The sequence below is a fragment of the Brienomyrus brachyistius genome, chromosome 24, assembly GCF_023856365.1.
Source record: "Brienomyrus brachyistius isolate T26 chromosome 24, BBRACH_0.4, whole genome shotgun sequence".
NCBI classification, from domain to species: domain Eukaryota; kingdom Metazoa; phylum Chordata; class Actinopteri; order Osteoglossiformes; family Mormyridae; genus Brienomyrus; species Brienomyrus brachyistius.
In genome coordinates this window covers 1,130,001-1,148,356 of record NC_064556.1, presented here as the reverse complement: position 1 = coordinate 1,148,356, position 18,356 = coordinate 1,130,001, and the positions used below count along the sequence as shown (strand labels likewise).

At 50.2% G+C, this 18,356-nt stretch overlaps 1 protein-coding gene across 4 annotated transcripts in view; it reads left to right on the top strand.

Annotated features, from left to right (window-relative positions):
- Positions 1 to 5,556: 5,556 nt before the first annotated feature.
- The window catches only part of pacs1a (phosphofurin acidic cluster sorting protein 1a), a 29,824-nt gene continuing 17,024 nt past the window's right edge, over positions 5,557 to 18,356 (top strand). For 3 of the 4 annotated variants that reach the window (XM_048994912.1, XM_048994911.1, XM_048994909.1), the window contains exons 1-5: positions 5,557 to 5,802; positions 5,963 to 6,129; positions 16,785 to 16,872; positions 16,976 to 17,065; positions 17,865 to 17,990. In XM_048994912.1, coding sequence (XP_048850869.1) covers positions 5,975 to 6,129; positions 16,785 to 16,872; positions 16,976 to 17,065; positions 17,865 to 17,990 — 459 coding nt within the window. In that variant the 5' untranslated portion in view covers positions 5,557 to 5,802; positions 5,963 to 5,974. The remainder of the gene's footprint in view (positions 5,803 to 5,962; positions 6,130 to 16,784; positions 16,873 to 16,975; positions 17,066 to 17,864; positions 17,991 to 18,356) is intronic. The other variant, XM_048994910.1, reaches the window with a different exon arrangement.

The window sequence follows — 18,356 nt, the reverse complement described above, 5'->3', positions numbered from 1 at the left end:
TGCCAGTGCCTGTATGAGCGGCTGTGCTCCAGTGTCTGTAACAGCAGCTATGTGCCAGTGCCTGTATGAGTGGCAGTGTTGCAGTGTCTGTATCAGCAGCCACGTGCCAGTGCCAGTATGAGCTGCCGGCCACGTGCCAGTGCCTGTATGATCGGCTGTGCTCCAGTGTCTATATGAGTGGCCATGTGCCAGTGCCTGTATGAGCGGCTGTGTTCCAGTGCCTGTATCAGCGGCCACGTGCCAGTGCCTGTATGAGCGGCTGTGTTCCAGTGCCTGTATCAGCGGCCACGTGCCAGTGCCTGTATGAGCGGCTGTGTTCCAGTGCCTGTATCAGCGGCCACGTGCCAGTGCCTGTATGAGCGGCTGTGTTCCAGTGCCTGTATCAGGGCCCACGTGCCAGTGCCTGTATGAGCAGTTGTGTTCCAGTGCTTGTATCAGCGCCCACGTGCCAGTGCCTGTATGAGCGGTTGTGTTCCAGTGTCGGTATCAGCGGCCACGTGTCAGTGCCTGAATAAGCAGCCACGTGCCAGTGCCTGTATGAGCGGCTGACCATGTACCAGTGCCTGTATGAATGGCTGCATTCCAGTGTCTGTATCAGCAGCCACATGCCAGTACCTGTATGAGCGGCCGGCCATGTGCCAGTGCCTGTATGATCGGCTGTGCTCCAGTGTCTGTATGAGTGGCCATGTTCCAGTGCCTGTATCAGCGGCCACATGCCAGTGCCTGTATGAGCGGCTGTGTTCCAGTGCCTGTATCAGCGGCCACGTGCCAGTTCCTGTATGAGCGGCTGCGTTCCAGTGCCTGTATCAGGGCCCACGTGCCAGTGCCTGTATGAGCGGTTGTGTTCCAGTGTCTGTATCAGCGGCCACGTGTCAGTGCCTGTATGAGCGGCTGTGTTCCAGTGCCTGTATCAGCGGCCACGTGCCAGTGCCTGTATGAGCGGCTGTGTTCCAGTGTCGGTATCAGCGCCCACGTGCCAGTGCCTGTATGAGCGGTTGTATTCCAGTGTCTGTATCAGCGGCCACATGCCAGTGCCTGTATGAGCGGTTGTGTTCCAATGTCTGTATCAGCGGCCATGTGCCAGTGCCTGTATAAGCAGCCACATGCCAGTGCCTCAGGCACTGCTGATCTATGCAGTTGCGTCTCCCTCCAAATCTGTGTCTCCCTCCTTTCACCCACCCAAGTACATACGCCGTTACTAGAGCAACGGCTCCCAACGAAGGAGCATTTATGTTCCATCCGCTCCTACAGCTCCTTCGCAGTGCATCCATCCTGGGGGGAAGGTGGACGTTGGTGGATCTGGAGCAGGCTGTGACGCAGAGATCTGAGGAGCATGCGGTCGCGGAGGCCACCAGGTGGAGGGAGTAGCGAGACGGGCTCCACACTTCGCGCAGCGGCAGCACCCATCAGTCCATACATCATTGTCCCATATGTGCCCAGAAAGCCCCAGAATCCCATTGTAATATTTATTTTCTCCATGACAACCACCACTGCCGTTTGGTAGGGTCTGCATTTCCGCATCGCTCTGCGACTTCTGCAATTGTGCCCACTTCCCTCTTCTGTGTGGTAAAGCGCGACAGGGACAGGCACAAATGATTTCAATTCCAGCCTCACAGACGTGCAGTTTGCAGCACTGTGCAGTGGCAGGTTAGGTTCCCTTAACACACCACAAAGTGTTTCAGTCTTACAGTTAAGGCAGAGCACGGCAGCTGGGGGTTCTGCCTGTCTCTCTAATCTGAAACGACGCTTGCTTGTCACTCCTGCTCCTCCGCGGTATGTAAATGTCACCCGTCAGCATTTCTGACCTAAATACGTCACCACGGACACCCATCGCCACGGACACCCATCGCCAGGGAATCCATCGCCAGGATCGCGCTCGGAGACAGAGCGGGCGGCTCTCCTCAGCCTCCGTGGGAGTCTCCAGGCCCCCGGAGTGACTGAGCGGCGTGGTTGGTGCAGAGTTGAGTCACATTCCAACGTAATGTCGGGCCCCATGAGCCCATTCCGTGGGGGGGGGGACGGAGACACAGTGACGTCACAGCTCTGGTACGAGCCCCCAGAACCCACCCAGAAATAAAGGTATTGGCTGATGAAATGACAAACAATGATCACTTTTGTTTCTAAGATTAGTTTATAAGAAGAGAATGTGACGGGAATATCGTAAGCTATGTGGGCCTGTGTGGATGCGGATGTGGATGCGGATGTGGATGTGGATGCGGATGTGGATGCGGATCTGGATGTGGATGCGAATGTGGATCTGGATGCGGATGTGGATCTGGATGCGGATGTGGATCTGGATGTGGATCTGGAAGCGGATGTGGATCTGGATGCGGATGTGGATGCGGATGTGGATCTGGATGTGGATCTGGAAGCGGATGTGGATCTGGATGTGGATATGGATGTGTATGCGGATCTGGATGCAGATGTGGATGCGGATGTGGATGTGGATGCGGATGCCGGCTACACGAGGGCCTCTCCTGCAATTATCCTGAGTGCTCTGATCAGAATGCAGACCACATTCCGCAAAGTGGGTCAGCAATAAATAGTCACCAAAGTGTAGGAGCACAAACACCGTGGCCAGAAACAAATGCCATTATTTCCCAAGTGCTTCATTTTGAAGCTGTTTTGATGGCTTCACTCTGAAATGCACCCGCATTACTCTTCAGGGCCCAACGGAGGCAGACATCCTGTGATTCTGCAAAGTCAACTTTCCAGCATGAGATGGAACTAATGATTTTCCAAGAAAGGTGAAGTTACTGTCGTTTCTTTTATCTTGGCTACAGGACAATGTTCATATTTCCTAAGAAGAGACCAGATGGGTTTTTCCATCAGCTGCAAGTTTCTTGTCCGTTACACTACACAACAGTAGGCCGACAGACCAGGGCGTAGGACACTACAGCCCAGATAAAATAAACTTCAGAACACCTGTAGCTAGAATAGTCTGTCAGGAAGAAATTAATAAAGTATAAACATTATGAATAACATAAATGACTACAGACTGCAGTACCACAGTGAAGCAAACCTACCTGCACATTCCTGTGAAGGCTGATGTCATTATTCACGGCCTTAAACACCATGGAATCACTGAACAGAAAGAGTGAAACGTGTAGGCGGGGTTTGGGGGGCATCCATCTTGATATGTTGCCACCAATGGGGGGGGGGGGTTCCCCTTAGTTTATCTTAGCGCCGATTAGGGGGGGGGCGTCCCCTTGGTATATTTATATATATTTCCATGTATCAGGCACCTGCCTAAGTTTGCACATTTATGTAGAGAAAACGATATCTGTGCATCAGGCACATGTGATAACATACAGTGTCAGCAGGACGCAAATTCCCCCCCAGGACCAGCCAACAAATGCCACCCGTGGAGAAAAGCGCAGCTCTGAATGACGAGCACTGTCCCCAGATCAGTGAAGAGCAGCTGTGAAACACACAGGCTTATGGGGTGACTGTGACGCAGAGCATTCTCGCCCGAACTGCGTTTGGTCATTTGGTCGGCTTTTCTGAAAGCAGACCAGCGCAGCTTGCTGTACGTTTGGGACTTGAGTCGTCAAAACCAAGCCCATGTTTTCGGAGGACCTGAGAGGAATTGTTTGTTGCAAGGAAGATACCAGCTGAAGCATTTTTTTTCCAATGGAACAATGGTTTGTTTCATGTTATTAAAGCAAACGTTTAAACACATAAGGAAATTCCGCCACTAAACGAATGTTACATTGTTGCATACTTCTGCCGTGACAGTGTTGCATGCTGTAGGTCTGTCAGTCGCAGTTAATGATCATTGGTACATTCTTTTGTTTGCATAAACTCCTTCATCAACAGTCACTCGGCATTTTATTATTTTTAATTATGAGTTGATGTTGGAAATGTCTGGGGAGATTAACTTAGCTAATTGTACAGAGGAATTCCTCTTAATGTCATGTGACCAGAGTCGTTGAGTAAAGTAAGATTTAATATAGTTTGCATTGCGACATTCTGTTCCCTGACTTGTGGGTGACGACCGGCAGTTAGTTAGTCATAAAATTCCTGGTATGTTCGAAATTATGTAGACTATTCTTTACCATAAAATAACGATTTAATGGGAAGTTAATCAAAAATTGGAAAACTTTTATAAAATGCAGAAGTAGGGCCTATATTTTTAAATGTTTTGTACAGGAACTGAAGTAAGATCCTCAGAAATTAATCAGGTGGGTATCGTTTAGTTCCTACTCACAACTTTCTTTCAAAAAGAAAGTCAAAAGTCTCACCGCCTGACAAGATATAGATACAGTTCTTGTACTACAAAGAAATGCGGAATATTGTATCCCATGATTAACAAATAATTCGATCCGTCGTTTGACATGGTTTTGCTGATATCTGAGTTCCGGTGTGTAACGCCATCGCGTTGCACGGTGCGCATGCTGGCAGTAATCTACAGACCATGGCGTCGATGCCTCGTCGCTTAATATACCAAGACTGTAAATTACCTTCGCTGCAAGCAAATGTGCTTTATAGCCCAAACCAAGGGTGTGGATCTTAGGTGCCAGTTTTAATCTAGAGAAACATGGGACGCCCCCCCGCAGGTCTATGCATGCCTGCTCACAGAAAAGCATCAATTGCTTAGGTAATTCGCTATAATATACGTCTTGTTATGTGGTTAAGGATTTATAGGATTTAACAGCCCCGATATCAAGAGAGAGCGACTTAAGTTTTATAACAACTAAGCATTAATGATTGGTGAGTGAATGGAAATAACGTGCAGAGCAGTTCTGTCTGTCTGCAGGCGCTGGGGGTGTATTTTCTATATATATATATATATATATATATATATATATATATATATATATATATATATATATATATATTGGATTATGATTATGCTCCAGATTTCACTGCCACCTGTTGTTCACAGTATAAACATGACAGTTTATAAGCGGCTTTAAACGAGCAGCACAAGCCACCGCACTTTTGCAATGGGAAGTTCCGAAATCTCCTTTTACGTGTAGCTGCATGTTTAGGGTCGGGGGGGGGGGATACACGCGCCGGCATCCTGTATTTTGTAAACGGGACGCATATACTTACCGGTTGATGACGCACAGACAGCGTTAAACAGAACCTTGAAACACTACCATAAAATGAAATTCTCAAGCCATAAAATACTGTATTATAGGACTACATGTAGCCAAAGTGAACGTACGCAGGGTGTGTAAAAAAGCAACGCACGTTTTCAATCAAGATTCTTTTCTGTTTTTAATATGAAACGTATAACTGAAATGACACTGACGGGCTATACATTGGTAAGGTGTTTGCCGTCTCTCGCTTGAAAACAAACGCTAATGACTTTAATAGGACATTATAAAGTAAATGAACTCAATCACCCCTGTAATGCCGATGGGATCCTATTCTGTCGGTCTCTCACGCGCTGTTGACATAATCGAGGCGTCGCTTGTCTAAACCGAAACGCAGCTTTATACAATGAAATGATAAAAATGCACATCATCATCGTCATCATTAATTCGATGTGGCGCAGGTGAGCGGCAAGCTGAGCCCCTGCAGGCTGAGCCCCGGACGCGCGTCTCGCACGCTGCGCACGCCGTGCAGCCCCCCCACCCCCAGCACCCCCAGTCCTGTCTGCGAAGCGCTCGGGGGATGAGCTCCGCTATCTAAACGGGAACGACGACTCGATTGCGCTCCTCCGAAAACGGGAAAAACATCGTGCGGCTTCTTTAAACGCTGAAGTTGGGCGAAGAGACGGGGTCTGGGGGCGCGGACGCCCACCGGGCTGCGTGGCTCATGTTTGCCTGGAGCGCGTAGGACGGCGGCATTGTGAGTGCTGTTTTTAACACCCCCCTGACAATTCACGTTTAGCGGCGCTTAGCGGCTCATTTTGCATGCATCTGAAAGCAGCCACTTGCCGGAGAAGCGGGGAGGAGGTGCCGGCAGATAATATAATAATAATCGCATTTGTTTTGAAACGTGTCTCCAGCAGACCTGCAGCATGTCGGATAGAGGAGGGCTCCCGCGGACCGGAGGCTCTCCGTCCCCGCATATGCAGCCCCCGAAGCCGGTGGCGATCCCCTCGAATCGGCCGGTGCAGATGAACCTGTACGCGACCTGGGAAGTGGACCGATCGTCGCCGAGCTGCGTGCCGAGGTGCGGGTCCTGCCGGCGGTGTCCTGTATGCTGTCTCAATAGGAATGAATATCAGTAGGCTAAAGAGATCAAGGGGCGCTTATGGAGACGTTTTGGAAAGCAGTGTCTTTAATTCCCGTACCTTCTGTGTAACGTTATCGAAACGATTATTAATTTTTTAATTTTTTTGGCAAAAGCCAGGGTACTTATAACGTGTACTGACAAATCATTTAGATTTAGCTCGTATGCGAATCCGGATGATATGAGTCAGATTTAAAAAAATATACGTAGGCCTGTATATTTTAATATTGTATACTTGGGTGTTTATGCAGCGCGTTCTGTGTTGCTGCTTGCCTCGCTGTGTAATGCGGACTCGGACATCTACACAAAACTCGGATATGAAGATCAAAATAGTGGCGCTGAGGCACAGAAAGGGCGACGCGCTGTAACCCCCCCTTTCATTCAAGAAATGAGAGTAAGTAGGTTGTGCTGGTTAATAATGTTACGGGCGAAAGGAGAAACTGTGCCTATGGAGGCACGGCGGATCCAGTCCTGCTTCTGCGTTTCTGCTTCTGCCTGCTCGATGACAGACGGTGGGTAGGGAGGGCTAAAGGGAATCGGAGACAAACAGCGCGTGTTGCAAACTAAAACAGTTTATATGAATGCATGTCTGTTTTGCCCCCCCCCCACCGCTATCATGCACCAAACATCAGCCCCCCGTTTATTAATATGCAGTGCTTCCCTGTGCATTTACAAGTGCCAAGTTTCCCCTTAAAAGTAAAATATCACGACAGCCCATGCGCGGTTTTTTCCCATAGACTAAATGAAGGATAGCCAGAATAGATGCGTTTTCCAGACGCTTTTTTTATTGTGCATTAGAATGTCTGCAAGACATTGGCAGAAAAGTCCGCCTGTTTGCGGGCTCAGGCTTTCGTGTGGGGCAGCGCTGTGATTGTTGGCTGCGCCGTAAATCTGCGGCTCCATTAGTCCACGTTATTGCTGTGGAAAAGTGACCGATAGGCAGCGAGTCACTAATGCGTTTGTTTCCCCTCATTTCAGGGAAAATTTTAGATGTAATTGAACAGGGGAAAATCACCAAGCGTGCCTGTTTGATCGAACTGCATTAGGCTGCTCCAGACCCGTTTGCTGTATAATCTTCTGTCACAGGCTGCTGATTATGATAATAATCAAGGGGAAAAAATGTTAAACGGCAGTTTCCTGTAGGCAGATGAGTAATGAGCCGGGCCGTGTGCACATCTAGTGCACTCCAGTGTCTGTAGTGTCATTCTGCGCCTCTGCCGCTTCCCTCTTGGTCCTCACTTCCCTGCCTCATGACCCCTGGCTCAGCCCTTGTGTGTAATAAATGGCAAATGAAGGGGTTACCTTTGTGTACCAGTCCTTTTTAGCCCGAAACGGGGAGCTGTTGGAATCGCCTGCTCCAAATTGGGGGCTGTCATGAGGATAGCCGCCCCTCGCCCCCCCCTTACTCTCTCATCCCTTCTCATCTCCCCCTTTACCCTCTTGTACCCCCCACCCTCTCACCCCCTTTTATCCCCCCCACCATCTCGTCTCCCCCTCTCCCTCTCATTCCCTCTCGTACTCCCCTCACCCTCTTGTCCCCCCCCCCCCCCACCCCCCCCAAATCCAGCCAGCATGTGCGATCCGAATTTAAAGCCCAGGAGGGACTGGGTGGGTCACAAACATGGAACAAGGGTCCCTTTATAGCTGTGAGAAGGCAGATATCTGATGCTGTGGTAAAGACCCATCTGCTGCTTGGGGGGGGGGGGGGAATGGTCTTGGGGGGGGGAATGGTTGTGGGGGGGGGGGGGGAGGTAAGGAGAGATTGGAGTAATTTATAAATACAATCATGTTTCTGGATCCCAGAGAGCCGCGTAGGTGGGAAGGGGGCCCTGCGACGTACAGGGACCCCCCGCCAAGCGATGCCTCCCAGCCCTCAGGATCACGCTGCATGCAGAGCCACACTGTGGGGGGGGGGGATTAAATATTTAAGACCGTTTGAAAAGGCAAACACTGACACACGAGCAGGGGGGTGGTATTCAGCCGGCTGAGGTAGGGGGTGTTTGCCTCCTTGGGCGTCAAATCCGGGATCAGCATCACACAGCACATTAAGAGCCCTGCAGGGAATTCATAACAGGATTACATTTTTTTCCCCTCTAGATGTATTTGGGGGAATTGATCATTTCTGAACATGTTTTCATTTAGCTGTTCATCTGACAGACTGGTCAAGCTCTGTTGTTATGTATTATTAAGTAGTTCGTCCAAAAAAAAATCTATAAAGGCAATAGTATAGTTGATCTCAGCTTGCCCCCAGTTCCAGCCGTCAGCCTGCCCCCCCGTTCCAGCCGTCAGCCTGCCGAATGTGCACCACAGCATTCAGCGGGTCGCTCAATTAATAAATCAATACTTAATTTAGGCATCAAGGTAGAATCCAGACCTTCACAACTATTCTCCTTTTGCGTCGTCTTTTTTTCTCGCCTGTGTACAGAAATAAGCTGAACTTCATTCCACATTTCGGGTCTCTGGCTGGGAAGTCCGATCCTGGTAACCAAACCGGAAATTCCGACTGTGCAGACTTTTTGCTGTGAGCCTGTGGCATTCCTGGTGGTACATGTCTGAACGCCCTGTAAGGGTGCTGCGAGGCTGGCGGAGACCCAGCGATAACCCCTGTCGCGTTTTATCGTTCTATTGGCTAGCGGGAGATAGCGGCCCGCTGGGGGTGTCCCTCCATAGGCCCTCGCTGCTAGACACGCATCCCGCAGCTGCCTTTCTGTCCCCCCCGGGAGTGACGCGGGTTCGAGTCCCAGGAGAGAGGCTTCACTGTGGTCCTTTCAGAGAGACGTCATTAGAGCTCTTTTGTAAATTGTACCACCCAGCTGCTGTTGTAACGCAATGAATGAGCTTAATGGGTTAATTTTGCTTAGTGGGTTTTGTCACACGTGTTTTCAAATTGAATGTCTTTACTTTATTTAATGTCTTTATGCCCTGACCTTCCAGGTCTGGGAAGTGCCGGTTTACATTTACACCTCATCACCACCAGGCAGGTTCTCTCTTCTTCTGCTCCTCTTTTATGGCATCGGTGGTACATTTACCTCCTGGAAGGTGATCTGAAAAGAAAACCTGTAATTGCCTGGACTTGGGTGTCAGAGTGTGCTGGTTAGTCCCGTTGGGAGTTAACAAGGCGGGGGCTCGGGTCAGATGGACGTACTTTGAGATGATGCTGGGTGGGCCCCTGGTCACTGCTCAAGCTAGGCCGGGCCCCTGGTTACTGCTCAAGCTGGGCCGGGCCCCTGGTCACTGCTCATGCTGGGCTGGGCCCCTGGTCACTGCTCATGCTGGGCCTGGCCCCTGGTCACTGCTAAAGTTGGGCCTGGCCCCTGGTCACTGCTCATGATGGGCTGGGCCCCTGGTCACTGCTCATGATGGGCTGGGCCCCTGGTCACTGCTAAAGTTGGGCCTGGCCCCTGGTCACTGCTCATGCTGGGCCTGGCCCCTGGTCACTGCTAAAGTTGGGCCTGGCCCCTGGTCACTGCTCATGATGGGCTGGGCCCCTGGTCACTGCATATGCAGTAGCCCCTGGAGTGCATAAGATTGAGCACCTTTAACTTGGCGCATTTTTTAAGATTGTTGATAAAGTATAACATGTGAACAGAGAATAAGACTTTTTAATCTGCAGTAACTTTATATAAAATGATAAATGCATGTTCAGGTAAATGGGTGTATGACTGACATGTAGGGTGCATAGCATGTAGCATATAGCTGTTCTTTGGTCATGTAGGCGAGTTATTGGTTATCAAAGGAGGCAGTTATGGAATAAATAGAAATTTTAGAACTGGCAGCCCCTGCCCCCCACCCACCCACCTGCAGCCCGGACCAGGACAGGCTGTTAGGAGAAGGATGGATGGATGGATCGATATTAAATAGTATCTATGTGTTCCCCCGAGGTAAACATGGATTCTCTGCTTAATGCCGTGTCTGAGTCAGAGTGCCCCATCTTCCTATCAGCCGCCCCTGCTCTTGTTCCTCTTCCCGGGCTGCAGCTTAGCCAGTGGCCTTGGCGCCCCCCCCCCCCCCCCCCAGTGAGGTGTCGGGCTCGGGGTACAGTGAGATCTGCAGGCAGCGTCTCCTTTGCGTAGAAGATGCTTCTTCTGTCCGGCTGCATTTCGCTTCTTTACGTCAGACGGGCCCCTTTCCGAATGGTGCACGTTTCACAGCCCATGCCGATGTTTTCCGGGAACCTGGATTCCAAACTGCCGGCTACATGACTATCCTTTACTGTACCGACCAGAGCCATAGCTGAAGGCAGTAGCTATGGCAGCTACAGGAAGACACTCGCGTTAGCAAAGAGATTAATTGGCTCCTGCATCATGCACAGAAAAGCAAATGAATTGCTGCTCCTTCTGGCAGAGTGAAGGATCCCCTTCGAGACAAAAGCCATTTCATTGTTTTAAGATTCGTGCATTTTTAAAGGAAAGGAAAACCGTTCTGTAATTTGATCTGTGCAGCTGAAACTTATAATTAAGCTGCAGTGGACACAGGGCAGGAGAAGCAAAAGCTTGATTAAATTTTAAGCGGCTCCTTTAACGCAAGTTGTTATGAATGTTGGTTTTAACAATAGTAATCTAGCTAGTTAACAGCTAGCTGCCAGTCAGACCTGTTGTTTTTGTTCGGTGATTCTGCCCCCTGTGAGAAATGTCACTGCTATCACTGTGCACAGTGCACAGCAGTAATGAGGCTTTTCATTACCAAGACCCATGTGACACGTATTTCCATTTTGTGTCCTTGTCGCTGGCTGGGAAATGACCTCTGCCTCCAGACCGAAATCGGCGTGTAATCGCGACACACTCTCTGGCTTTGCACATCTGCGCCGTTCCGGAAAATTCTGGAAGGAAATGTTTTAAATTTTCTGCTGGTCCCTAGTGTTTCTGAACTATGTCTCTCTCCTTGCTTTTGTTTGTATATTTCTGGGGTAAATTGCCTGTTATTTATTTATCTGCTTATACCCAGAGTCACATATGTGTCTTGTAGCTGTTTTCATTAGCTGGTGAACTTGATGATCCAGTCCCAGCATGTGAGGGTGTGATGCAGGGTACGTGAGGGTGTGATGCAGGGTAAGTGAGGGTGTGATGCAGGGTGAGTGAGGGTGTGATGCAGGGTGAGTGAGGGTGTGATGCAGGGTAAGCGAGGGTGTGATACAGGGTAAGCGAGGGTGTGATACAGGGTAAGCGAGGGTGTGATACAGGGTACACACCAAACCTGGCTTAAGTCCATCTAAGAGTCAAACACGAGACACCCATGAAGCACAGCTGGGGAAGATGGTGGCGCAGGAGGTAGTGCTATTGTTCGGCAACCGGCGGGTTGCCGGTTCGAGCCCTGCTTCCTCCTGACCCCATCAAAGTGTCCTTGAGCAAGGCACTGAACCCCAAATTGCTCCCGGTGAGCAGGTTGGCACCTTGCATGGCAGCCTCTGCCACCGGTGTATGAATGAATGGGTGAATGTGAGGCGCTTTGAGTACTCATAGGAGTAGAAAAGTGCTATATAAATGCAGTCCATTTGCCATTTCACAGTGTATAAGTTTAGGGCTGCAAAATTCCCAGAATTTTTCCTGTTAATTCACATAGGGGAGCAGCATGTGGCTCTGTGGGCTAAGCCTGTGTGCCTGTAATCAGAAGGTCATAGGTTCAAACCCCACCTCAGACTGTGGGTCCTTGAGCAAGGCCCTTAACCCCCAGCTCCCTGGGCGCCGCTATGGGTGGCAGCCCTTCGCAGACAACTTCCTCTATGAAAAAAGAGCAAGTTGTGGGAGGCGTAAAGACAATTTCCCTACGGGGATCAATAAAGTATCGATTATTATTATTATTATATATTCCCCTTAATTCCCATGGAAAGTTTCCAACTTGGAACATTTCTAAAATTCCCCAGGTTAACATCCCATGGAATGGAAAGTTCCTGGAAAGTTTTCGGAAATGTTCTGCCCCTTTGCTGAGTGTAAGTCACCATTTTTTCATAGCAGCATTTCTCTGGAATGGAAATGTAATAAGATTGCCCTCAGATAACCACGTTAACACCGGCTTAGAAGGTGACTTGCGACCATGTTGCTCACTGGACCATCAGCGCCTTAGTAACTGGAGCATTTCCGATCACACGCCTTCCTCTAGGGTACAACAGCCGATTCCCCCTTCGAAGCAGCGAAACCTAATGAGCTGTATCCTGCTCCAACTCGTGCGATTCTCGCCTGTATCCTGTAGGCCGCACCTTGTAATAGCCTAGAGGTTTAATGTGCGGCCCGAGCAGTGAAATTATAAGCTCTGTGTCGCTGAGATTTCTGTCCCCTTGCATGCTGAGGTAATGTGCAGGGAGCTGCTTTAAATGACAGGAGCGTTAATGTGATGACCCGGGTTCGAGCCGAGGTAAATAAGACATGGTCAAACACGAGTTAACCTGCCCCTTGTTATTCATGTCGTCTTTGCGGGGGGGCATTCTTCATTCTCGCCTGTAGCTCTAGATGCAGTCGTCAATATTAATGAGCCATGTCAGCAAATACTGACTCTTAGTGTTAATAGCCTGGCCGCGCTCTCGTTTTTAACAGCGCACTGTCGGATGTGAGCTTAAACGATCCGGGGAGACGCTGCGAGCGAGTTCTCCCGCTGCTTTGGTTTTTATATCGCATTTTAGTCCACTGCAAAGTTTTTATTTTAAGATGAAACGGTTAAGACAAATGCTTGGATTGTTTGGATTACAGGATGACTATTAACTGCTGATCAAAAGTGAAGTGACCTTTACGGGTCAGGGGTTCCATTCTGTGGACTAGAACTTTCTGCTTCTGGCTGTGTCTGGATTGGTCGCCGGGTCTGCTTCAGTCCAGTGGCTGAATTCTTAGGAGGAGCTAAACCCTTTGGTTCCAGTGGACTTAGCGCTGACATTTCAGATGTCTCCAGCATTCGTTTCCTGCCGCTGGAAGGGAATGTTCCGGATTAATATGAGCTCTGCTTTGGGGTGGGGTTACTTTTATATCAGTCTAACCAGGGAGTTCTAGGTTCAGTAGAATAATTTGGCACATAAGTGAAGATCCTGCTGCTTTTAAGTACTGGGGTCACTGACCTCTGACCTGGCCTGGAAGAACAGGCAGGTTTACAAGGTCATTCCAGGTGCAGAACTCCGAGGTCCCACCGGGTTTGGATGGATATGTGAATCAGTACCTGACTGGGATGAGGATGTTAAGGTTCCTCACTAACCAGATAGTAGGTGAGCTAACAGAATCATCTCGCATATATCAATATATAAATTCTGGAATCCGCAGCGTCTCCCCGAGCGCCGTAGTCTTTTATCTAAATGTCACAGCACGTTCTCTGCCCTGTCTTACGGGAGGGGGGGGGGGGCGTTTGTCATTCTGCTGCAGCTCCCCCAGGACCAAACTCGGGCATCTTCAGCTTGTGTACCGATCCGTGACCGGATGATTGAGTGTCAGAGCAGCACCAGCTGCTCGAAAGTGACTTTTCACGGTTTTTTTTGGGGCCTTTCAATGAAAGGAATGAAGTTTTATTTGCGATTTGCGCAGGTGTATTGCACGGAGTATTCTCCATCTATCCCATCATGCTTTTCTGCATGACACTCTTAAGGAGACAGAGTAAAGGCTTGTCCATTCAGCACTGTAGAATAAAGTCAATATTAACTGCAAAGTTTGCTGTAATCGGTTATTTTTCATGATTAGGTTTATTACGAATCCAAATCAGAAAATTGAGATTAATGAATACATCACAGACACCGGAATGTAATTTTCAGCGTTTGTCTCTCTGCGGAGAGTCTATCAAAGCCAGTCAGACGTTGAAAGCGGTTCCATTTGTGAAGCTCCAGCTGTAGTTTGCTAATCGAGTCCATGTTGCTGGGTAATATGTGCTTTTGTCAGAATTGGAGTGTGCATGTGTTCCAGGTAACACAGCGCATCAGGCTGAAGCCGTCGGGTCTTTTAACTTGCGTCCGATAGGGCAGAGCCGGACTTCAAGGAAGGTGCATCAGTATCGCAGCGTATGAGCTTCACGCTTGAAGTCTCACTGCAGGACCTGTAGATGGTGAGGTCCGAATCGCTGTCGGAGGCTGAGGTCCAAGATAATGAATAAAATGACAGACTATCTTTGTGCTTGTGGTCTTGCTCTACAAACAGTGACTAGTAGGGAAAGAGTCGTCCTCAAACAATGACAAGAGTACACCACTGTAACAATACATGCGGTAAATACATGCAGTATTCAATGTTTTAGGGTTGCTTGTTGTCCCAGAAGATGGCTCTGGGAAAGGGGCTGTTCAGACCTTGATCTGATCTTGATGGACCATCAGTATTTCCCAGAAACAAGGAGCTCAGCCACAGCGCACCCGCAATCATTCCTCTGCTGTGGGTCTTACTGTTGCCGCTGGCCAGCCTGGAGGTCAGAAGGAGAGGCTGGATGTAGCGCCGCACTGTGTCTGTGAGCGTCTGTGAGCGGCATGCTAATCACGGCCGCCTCCATCACACACCGTCCCCCACCCGGCTGTCTTCGCCACTGTCACAGACGTCACGCGCCGAGATCGATTTCAAGGATGGCCGTCTTGTGAAGGAGATGAAGAGTCCGCTCGATCAAAGGGTGCATTAGTTCTCGGCGAGTTGGGTTCCCAGGGGAGCCTGCGTTTCTTTCTCGTTCAGATGGGCTGTTCGTAGGCGAGGTGAAGCACTTCTGGAAGTGACTGGCTCTGTGTTCAAACAGGACAGAGCTTGTGCGTCGGCCTCGCTGTGTTACTGGCTGCTTTGTCCAGCCGCTGTGCGTTTTGTTCATCGGCAGTAGCGGCGGAGTAACGTTGCTCGGTCTCACCACTCCATGCTCCCTGTGAACGTCTGAATCCTCTGTAGATTAGGGCTTTGGTATTAAACGTTTCAGGCAGGTGTTGCTGTTCTAGCAAAATCCCAAAACCCACTGCAGCCAAAACCCAGAGTTGGGCCTGTTACGTGTCCTCAAGCAGATTGCAGTTATTCCAGAGTTCAATAAGCCCTGGTTACTGTGTCACCAGGACACTGTGTTTTATACATATATCCAGCTGGGCTTATGCTTCTATCCAAAGCCATATAGAGAGTAAACAGCGATTAAGGCCCCAGTAGTGAAATCACTCTTCAGTCACTCAACCTTAGGATTTGAACCAGCAACCTTCTGATCATGGGCACAGTGTCTTAAGCCATGCTTTTATAATCAAGAAATGGTGGCATCAGCATGGGAGTCCAGTACTCGTCACGCCCGAAGATGGATTTCCTCCTGCCTTCCGTCTCACAGGAGCCAGAACATCCGATGGAGCCATATCCACCAAGCTCCCCGGGAGTAACGAGGAGATTCGCAATGGCTCGGGCTGAGCTCTGCTCCTTTGGGCCCCGGTTTGGCTCTTTCACACGAGGATGTTTCATCGCCAGGGTCTTATGAGAGCTCCGCAAATGGCAGGAAAGGATTAGGAAGCTTCCACGACGCACAGGCAGGAGAGGGATTAGCCAGAGAGCAAGGACAGAAGAATGTGCTGAATGAAAGACTTCCGTCTGATTGTTTCGAACAGCGACGTGCCAGATCTGCACTTGTGTTAGTGAGACAGTGGCTTGCTGGTCACTTGGAGGTTTGCATTTAATCCGGAGGGCTTGTGTCTCTGAACGACCACTGTGGCCGTTGTGGTTAATGGTTAATAGGACAGAACAGTGACACTTTACTCATCCTTCTAGGCAGGTAATCTTTTCACCTCTTCCTGTGCTTCTGCCGTAGCTGGGATTTAAGGGCCTTGTTCAAGGGTCCAACTCCGATTTTAGTCCCAGGATTCACAGCGGCGACTTTCCGATCTCGGACACATCACGCTTCCCAACCTACTCAGCCACTCAGCACCCCCATGTCACTTTCTGTGCTGCGAGGCTGTGCTGAAAGGCTCCTGCAGGGCAGGCCCTGTAGTCATTATTCTGGTCGGCTCTGAATTTCGGTGGGTGTTCAGAGGGTGCTTGTTATGTCACTCTCAGGGCTCACAGCCCATCAGACATCCTCTCAGTAATCAGCTCTCTTTGCATATCCTGCTAAGGATCAACACAGCCTTAATGGGATCATTTCAGCCATTTAGAAAACGACTGAACTACTAAAGCAATGTAGGTCAAGCATCTCCCTGAAGGGGAGACTTCACTGCTGGGATTTGCACCCCCGGGGTAGGATCTGTCCCACCCTGTCTTCTTGCCTGAATTAGCAGTCCTGGCAGACAGACGTGTGTTTGCGTGCCGGCCTCTCGCTGCCGGATCGGCCAGACTGGGCCGCCAACAGGCCGAGCCAGACGCAGCAAGTTCGGCATTTCCACTTCTCACACTTTGAAAGCTTATCCAGCCACCCTGTGTTTTTACTGGCTGGTTTTTGCGATCAGTCACTATTTTTTTGCATCATAATAATAATAAGGTGGACAGCGGGGTATTTAGTGTCCTGACAGCATCGGGTGGAGCGGGGGGGCTGTTGCTGGAGCTCTTAATCCGCCGGTATCACGCATTTCCGCACTGGGAGCGAAGCAGCACGTCGGTGTTTACAGCGCTGATGAAATTCCACACATTTCTGAAGTCTGCCGACAGCCTGCAGGGCTTCTGAAAGCCGCTTTTATAGGTCGCGTCTGAGCCCCCCTCTCCTCACAGGCTCTTCAACCTGACACTCAAGAAGCTGGTTATGCTGAAGGAGCTGGACAAAGACCTGACATCAGTGGTTATCGCCGTCAAGCTCCAGGTGACCCACGCACTTACCGACACCCCCCCGCATTATTCTCGGTGCTGTTTCCTGGCCCTGGGTTTGAGAGTCTGTCACGACGGCTCCGTTTCTCCTGACAAAGGGCTCGAAGCGGATCCTGCGCTCCAATGAGATCCTGCTGTCTTCGGCCGGCCTGACGGAGACTGACCTCCAGCTGACCTTCTCTCTGCAGGTGTGGCTCTCCAGAGAAATGGGGGGGGGGGGGTGTGGGTGGAGGGTACATGTTCTCCTCAGGTCGCTGTGGGCTTCACCTCTGGATACTCCAGGTCCCTCCCCTCAACGTCCAAAATCATGCTGAGGTTAATTGAAGTTAGCAAATTGCCTGGTCTGCGTATGCTCTGTGTTGGGTTGGTGCCCCATCCTGGGTTATCCCCTGCCCTGTGCCCATAGCCTAAGACAAGCCGGAACAGAAAAAGAATAAATGGTTAAAGACACTAGTTGTTTTATAGGGAAATAAACAAACCAAGACCACACTTAGGCCTGGGCGAATCTGGGCTGTAGGCCTGGGCGAATCTGGGCTGTAGGCCTGGGCGAACCTGGGCTGTAGGCCTGGGTGAACATGGGCTAAGCTGGGCTGTAGGCCTGGTCGAATCTGGGCTGTAGGCCTGGGCGAATCTGGGCTGTAGGCCTGGGCGAATCTGGGCTGTAGGCCTGGGCGAATCTGGGCTGTAGGCCTGGGCGAATCTGGGCTGTAGGCCTGGGCGAATCTGGGCTGTAGGCCTGGGTGAACCTGGGCTAAGCTGGGCTGTAGGCCTGGGCGAATCTGGGCTGTAGGCCTGGGCAAACCTGGGCTAAGCTGGGCTGTAGGCCTGGGTTGCAGGGGGCCCCGTTTTTTCTGTGGTCGTTACTGCGGTGTTTTATGCTCTAGATGGGGGCCCTAACTTTGGCCCTGCTGAGTCTGCATGCGCAGGCAGGATAATGTCTCAGAGCTTCTACAAACCTCAAACCCTCCATTCTCTCCTCCTGCACAGTATCCCCACTTTCTGAAGAGAGACGCCAACAAGCTACAGATCATGCTCCAACGTCGCAAGCGATACAAGAACCGCACTATCCTGGGCTACAAGACGCTGGCTCTGGGATTGATTAATATGGCTGAGGTGAGTGACCTGCCCTCAGTATCTATCAGCATGATGGCGACCCGTCTCATGTTCGGGCTACAAGTCACTGGCTCGGGGATTGATTAATATGGCTGTGGTCAGTGGTCTGTCCACAGTGTCGATTAGCAAGGTGATGACCTGTCACTTGTTCGAGCTACAAGACGCAGTAATAATGTACTCTGTCCCCACAGGCCTGTGTCTGTACCCCTGTGGTCCATGATGTTAATCATGCATGGTGAATGGCCTTCTGTGAATTGATCTAGGCTGATGCGGTCTCCATTACAAGGTGTTGTTAAAGTTGTCCATAGCTTTGCTGCCTTTGCCCGCCTATTGCAGAGTGCATCGCTCTGATGGATGGCCTGATTG